The 3,529-nt window shown below is 41.6% G+C and overlaps 1 protein-coding gene across 1 annotated transcript; it reads left to right on the top strand.

The window, feature by feature from the left end:
• The first annotated feature begins 6 nt into the window (after positions 1 to 6).
• On the top strand, positions 7 to 2,035 carry PABPC4L (poly(A) binding protein, cytoplasmic 4-like). Its single transcript, XM_006767122.2, has one exon. The coding sequence runs from the start codon at positions 479 to 481 to the stop codon at positions 1,589 to 1,591; it is 1,113 nt and encodes a 370-aa protein (XP_006767185.1). The 5' UTR covers positions 7 to 478; the 3' UTR covers positions 1,592 to 2,035.
• Positions 2,036 to 3,529: the final 1,494 nt, after the last annotated feature.

Genomic DNA, 3,529 nt, shown 5'->3' with positions numbered 1-3,529 from the left:
TGGGCTCTGGCCTGGCCCCGCGCCGCGCGTCCCGGACCGCGGCCTCCTAGGCCACTTGTGGAGCTCCTCTCCCCGCGGCTGTAACTCTAAACCAGCCTGAGCGAGGCCTGTTTTGATTCGGAAACCAGCCACCAGCGTGTCCGTGCGGAACGCAGGAACTGAGGGCCAGCCCGCCACCTGAAGCTTTTGCGCACATTGGCTGGGAAGGGAGGTCTCCTCCTGCCAGCCTTCTCTGAGATTTCAAAGTTCTGTCGCAGCTTTCCACGGAGGGGCCTGGTGGGCTGCCGGGGGCCTTTTGATGAGCCTGCTGCCTTAGCCCCATCAGGGAAGCTGTCCCTGAGCCCCATCTCTCCAGCTCTAAGTGGCGATCCAGAGGCCACCGCGCGTGAGCCCAGCCAGCTGTGGCCTAGCCACCCTCCTGCAGGAATCCTCTGTGAGAGCTCCTAGGGCCCAGCGCTCCCCATCAGGGCCCAGCAACATGGATGTAGACGCCAAGTACCGCCAGGCCTCCCTCTATGTGGGTGACCTCCCCCCAGATGTCACCGAGAACATGCTGTTCCTGAAGTTCAGCACCGTGGGAACGGTGCTGTCCATCCGCATCTGCAGGGACCTGGTCACCCGCTGCTCCCTGGGCTATGCCTATGTGAACTTCCTGCACGTGGCTGATGCCCAGAGAGCCCTGGACACCATGAACTTCGACGTGATACAAGGGCAATCCATCAGGCTCATGTGGTCTCAACGCGACGCCTACTTAAGGAAATCTGGAATCGGGAACGTGTTTATCAAGAATCTGGACAAATCCATTGATAACAAAACGCTTTACGAACATTTTTCAGTTTTTGGGAAGATCCTGTCCTCTAAGGTGATGTGTGATGATCAGGGCTCCAGGGGCTATGGATTTGTGCACTTTCAGAACCAGGCTGCCGCCGACAGGGCCATTGAAGAGATGAATGGGGTGCTGCTTAAGGACTTTAGGCTCTTCGTTGGCCCATTTAAAAACCGCAGAGATCGGGAAGCAGAGCTCCAAAATAAAGCCAGTGAGTTCACCAATATTTACATCAAGAACTTTGGAGATGAGATGGATGATGAGAAGCTGAAGGAATTTTTCAGCCATTATGGCAAAATCGTGAGTGTGAAGGTGATGACAGATTCCAGTGGGAAATCCAAAGGCTTTGGCTTTGTGAGCTTTGACACCCATGAGGCTGCCAAAAGGGCTGTTGACATAGTGAATGGGAGGGAAATATTCGGACAGCAGGTATTTGTAGGCCGGGCACAAAAGAAAGCAGAGCGACAAGCCGAGTTAAAGCAGTTGTTTGAGCAGCGGAAACAGGAAAGATCTTGGCGGGTCAGGGGAACGAAAATCTATGTTAAGAACCTCGATGAGACCATTGATGAAGAAAAACTACGGAAAGCATTCTCTTCATTTGGATCAATTATCAGAGTGAAGGTAATGCAGGAAGAAGGACGGAGCAGAGGGTTTGGCTTGATCTGCTTCTCCTCTCCGGAGGAGGCTGCTAGAGCAATGGCTGAGATGAATGGCCGCCTGTTGGGCTCCAAGCCAGTTAACATCGCCCTGGCCCAGAGGGCCTAGGAGAGAAAGGTTTATTCCATCTGCCAGTGAAGGCAACGGGTGCGGGAATGATGGTGATCTCTGAATTGTCCTCAGTCAAGTTTAATTCCCACGTGATGGCAGCTTAGTTTAGTAAACTACGTGGTAAAAGGTTCTGTCTACAAAGTTTTTTGTTTTGTTTTGTTTTGTTTGCAGAAAAATTAATGAATCTTAGAAGGTTGCTTCATTGTACAGAGGCCTACCTTTTCATGACATTCTTGGTTGTTTTTTTTTCCTGATTTTGATGTATTCTGAGCAATGGATATAATTAGATAATTTTTTATTTTACATTTTGAACCAACTGAAGTGAGGTAATTGAGTATATTGCATATTGTTTTCTTATTTTAATAAGATCACTAGCTTTAATTTATTTTAATAAATATGCTCAAAATAGTTATTTTGCCTAAGGATGGCAAAGTAATTTACAAGGAGAATTTTTTTTTTTTAAGAAACCAAAATTTTAAAAATGACTAGTACAAAGTCATTATCTAATTTCATTTTGAATTAATGTTTAAAGTACTAGTAAGAGCTGAAATTCTTTTAAATTTATATCCTGGCATGATTTCTTTTCTGATGGCTGAAATTAATGATGGAAGATTTTAGTGTTGCTTACCAAACTACTTTATAGGATATATTGCTATTCTTTCCATTGGTTGACGAATTCATTTGCTTGCTAGCTATCAAAATTGTGACTTGAGTAGTAAAACCTTAACTCTAACATTCCTTAATTTATAAAGCTGTATCAATGTAGGTGACAAAAATCTCGCTAGTCTTAATTCTCTTCATACCTATGTAGCTTAATATTATGCCTTCAGTGTTTATCAGATATGCTATATTATAGAAGTCACACATATATACATATATATAGAGAGAGAACATAGAAATTATGCTTAACAACTATGCTTTAGTGTCTGTTTCCTATGGTTCCGTGTAGTGACAATGTCTCAGGGTTGAGAAAAGTAAAAGTTGCTTTATTCTTATGAACTCTTATCTCCCTTTATAAGACCATGAGAGCTATGTAACCCATTCAGGTTCACTTTTAGCCTTGATTGATCAGAAACTCACTAATTGATTTTCTGATAAATTGAAGTTATATCTCATCCTGTTGTCTAGCATAATTTTTATTTTAGTCCAATTTCCAGACCTTTCCTTCTCTCCCACCTTCCATTTATATCACTTAGCTCCTTTTTATCCTTTTTAAAGGGCTATTAAAAAAAAAAAAATCCCTGGTCAGTAGCTCAGTTGGTTGGAGCATCGTCCCATATACCAAAATAAGGTTGCAGGTTCTGTTCCCACTGAGGCACATACCTCTAGGTTTCTGGTTCAAAACCCGTTCTGGGAGTGTACAGAAGGCAACTGATCAATGTTTCTCTCATATCAATTTCTCTCTCTCAAAATTAGTTAAGAAATACATACCCTTGAGTGAGGATTTTTTTAAAAAGGGCTTAGTCACTTCTTGGCCTTTAGGCTAAGATCAAGTGTAAAAGGGCTTTATTATATTGATTATTAGTACTTGCTGTTTGAAATCCACTTTGAAAATAGAGGCAAGTGTTATTTATTTACACTTAAATAATTACTTTTAAAATTCTGACTTATTCATACCAAAGGTGACTAGAAAATAGTTTTATTGTTCTTGTTGCTGTTCTATTTTTAATCTGCTTAGTTTTTTTCTGTAACCTTATAGTCAAATCTTCTGTTTCATATATTAATAGTACAAAATAAATATATAGAGTATCTTATCTGTAAACTATAGTAAATCTTTTAAAAATGTCTTGCTTTTCAATATCTACTAACATGTTTCAGTAAATACTGATCTATTGTAAGATTCTATGTGAAACTCATATGCCAGCTCTAATTCATTGTATCTCTGAATCACTGTGTTGAGAAGTATTTACCTCAAAAACAGAGTTTTTAAGAAAG

Source organism: Myotis davidii, unplaced genomic scaffold (genome assembly GCF_000327345.1).
Source record: "Myotis davidii unplaced genomic scaffold, ASM32734v1 scaffold742, whole genome shotgun sequence".
In the NCBI taxonomy this organism is placed as follows: domain Eukaryota; kingdom Metazoa; phylum Chordata; class Mammalia; order Chiroptera; family Vespertilionidae; genus Myotis; species Myotis davidii.
This window is presented reverse-complemented; position numbering and strand designations above follow the sequence as displayed.

What these genes read in the sequence shown, in the direction of transcription:
- PABPC4L (XM_006767122.2), top strand. Translation starts at nt 479, where the DNA reads ATGGATGTAGACGCCAAGTACCGCCAGGCCTCCCTCTATGTGGGTGAC.